Consider the following 2469-nt stretch of genomic DNA (forward strand, 5'->3'; position numbering starts at 1 on the left):
AGGAGCCTGAATAAGAAATAATAATCATAAATACTGGCTTTTTTTGTGGGATTTTTATGCTTTGAGTTCGAGCAGAATCTGTAGCAGGTAGTTCTATGCATCAATATATCAGGTGGTTTCTGAAAGCAGGGTTCGTACAACTTTTCCAAAGTCAAAATCAAGCACTTTTCAAGCATTTCAAGATCCATTTTAAAACTTTTTCCAGATAGTGCTGTGGGAATCACTGCAATACTAACATTACATTATCACACCGTACTCTCAGTCACTCAGTAACTTAGTCTGTGAATTCCTAGCTAGCAGTTACTAGTGTAAACAAATAGGCGCTAACGTTAACGTGTACTAGGCTACTTCAGTTGGCTTACTTAAAAGTCTATGACTTACCCTTCATGTGACTCTAGAGCTGCACATCTTTTTTGCAGACTTTACAATAGGCAACTCATGGGGTTTTTCCCCGTTTAATTCATAATTTGTATTTTTCATCTTCCAGCCAACGTTCATTGAAACGACAACCTCCCGGCATGGTGCAGTAGTGGTTTCATGGGGGCGGAGTCACTCATAGAAATAGACTGGCAGATCGCAGTCACACATAAGCGAGCAGGTTTCATTTTCGGGCTCTCCAACATTTTATTTCTCTATTTAATAAACACACGATTCAGTAAGATAGGTATTTGTTGCGAAAGAAATAGTTACAATTTCAAGCATTTTCAAGCATTTCATCCAAAATATAAGCACTTTTTTAAACCTTGAAAACACAACGTCCAAATTCAAGCATTTTCAAGGATTTCCAGCACCCGTACGAACCCTGTGAAAGTTACAGGTTCTTTATAATTACTCTGAAAATTAAACAGAATGGTATTGATTCTAAAACTTAATTTGTACTTTTGAATACTTAAGTATTTTCCAAAGTGAGCATTTCAATACTTAAACTTGAGTAGATGTTTGACTGAGTAACTTTACTTGTAGTGTAGTTGAGTAAGATTTTACTATGGGTATCAACACTCATTCATTCAAGTACTACTGTGGGTACTTTGTCCACCACTGTATTTACATCATGAGTTATACTTCCTGTTAGGTGCCTTAATTCTGAATAATTCATCCACCTTTCTGCCTTGTTGTGCAGGTGATGGTGGATCTGTTGCCTACTCCATTGTTTCCGGCTCAGACCGCAAATTCCAAGTGGACGTCAGCACCGGTTTAGTCACCACTGTGGACTACTTAGACTTCGAGACCAAGACCTCCTACCTGATGAACGTGTCGGCCACTGACCAGGCGTCGCCATTCCACCGGGGCTTCTGCACCGTCTACGTCACCCTACTGAACGAGCTGGATGAAGCCGTGGCCTTCTTCTCTGCGGGCTACGAGGCGTCTCTCAGGGAGAACATCGCCACGGGGACGGAAGTGGTTCAGGTTCAGGCGCAGTCAGCCGACAACTTGAACCAGCTGACTTATCGATTTGATCCCGATACATCGCCAGCAGCTTTGGCCCTCTTCAAGATAGACAGCGTGACGGTGAGTGGAGTAAAGTCAACAGATCTGGCATTAAGCATAGTCTTTGGAGGATACACTTAGGTCCAGATATTACAGCAAAATATTTAAATTAAATGTAATAAACTTATACATAAGGGCGTATATATAGTATTTGATGGGCCGAGATGTATGATGTTTATTACTCAAGTAGAAGTATAAATCCTACTGTTTAAAAATACTTTAGTAGAAGTTAGAGGATCACTTAAGCATTTTACTCAAGTAAAAGTACAATTTTTCAAACTAAATAAAGTATAAAGAAAATTTTTCTAGAATTCTGGATGATAACTTCCTTAGACTTAATTTTCTTAATTTTAAAACTAATGGTAACAGTGTCACTTTTAACTTTGCATCATCTTGAGAAACCATTTATTTTGGTTTGTGGTGAACAACAAGTTAGGGCAGCACTGACTCCAACTACAAAGAAATTAATTCTCTGGATGAAATTAATTATTTAGATGGTTTTTATTATTTTTTTTAAATACTAACAGGCCATTACTCAAATGAGCTTAATTGAAACAAACTAAAATGTAAGGAGTAGAAAGTAGAGATAATTGCAATATATATATATATATATATATATATTTATAAAAGAGGTAGAAGTAAAAAGTATAGATAGCCAAAATTTCTACTTAAGTAAGGTAACAAAGTATTTGTATTTTGTTACTTGACACCTGTTGATGGGGAAATAATACTTGTTTTATTGCTATTCAGCCTCTTTTTCTAGGTTATCCCAGAATGAAAACGTCCAACTGTTACTTCCCTCCAGAAGTCACCTAATTAGTAAACAGACCATAGTTGAGCTAATTAGCTCACATGCTAAAAAATTAATCCTGAACCCAACATGCTTCTGGTGAAACTAGTGGGTGCAGCATCATGCTTTTCTGCAACAGGAAAAGGGTGGTACGGAAGAGGATTAGGGCCCCTGAAAAAAAAAAAAAAAAA

The 2469-nt window shown here is 37.3% G+C and overlaps 1 protein-coding gene across 1 annotated transcript in view; it reads left to right on the forward strand.

The window, feature by feature from the left end:
• Positions 1-2469, forward strand: part of LOC107097417 (cadherin-23-like) — a 131667-nt gene that overhangs the window by 6892 nt on the left and 122306 nt on the right. The window contains exon 5 of the mRNA XM_015394556.1: positions 1121-1509. Within this exon, the coding sequence (XP_015250042.1) occupies positions 1121-1509 (389 nt within the window). The remainder of the gene's footprint in view (positions 1-1120; positions 1510-2469) is intronic.

This window comes from Cyprinodon variegatus, unplaced genomic scaffold (assembly GCF_000732505.1).
Source record: "Cyprinodon variegatus isolate N-32 unplaced genomic scaffold, C_variegatus-1.0 Scaffold694, whole genome shotgun sequence".
NCBI classification, from domain to species: Eukaryota; Metazoa; Chordata; class Actinopteri; order Cyprinodontiformes; family Cyprinodontidae; genus Cyprinodon; species Cyprinodon variegatus.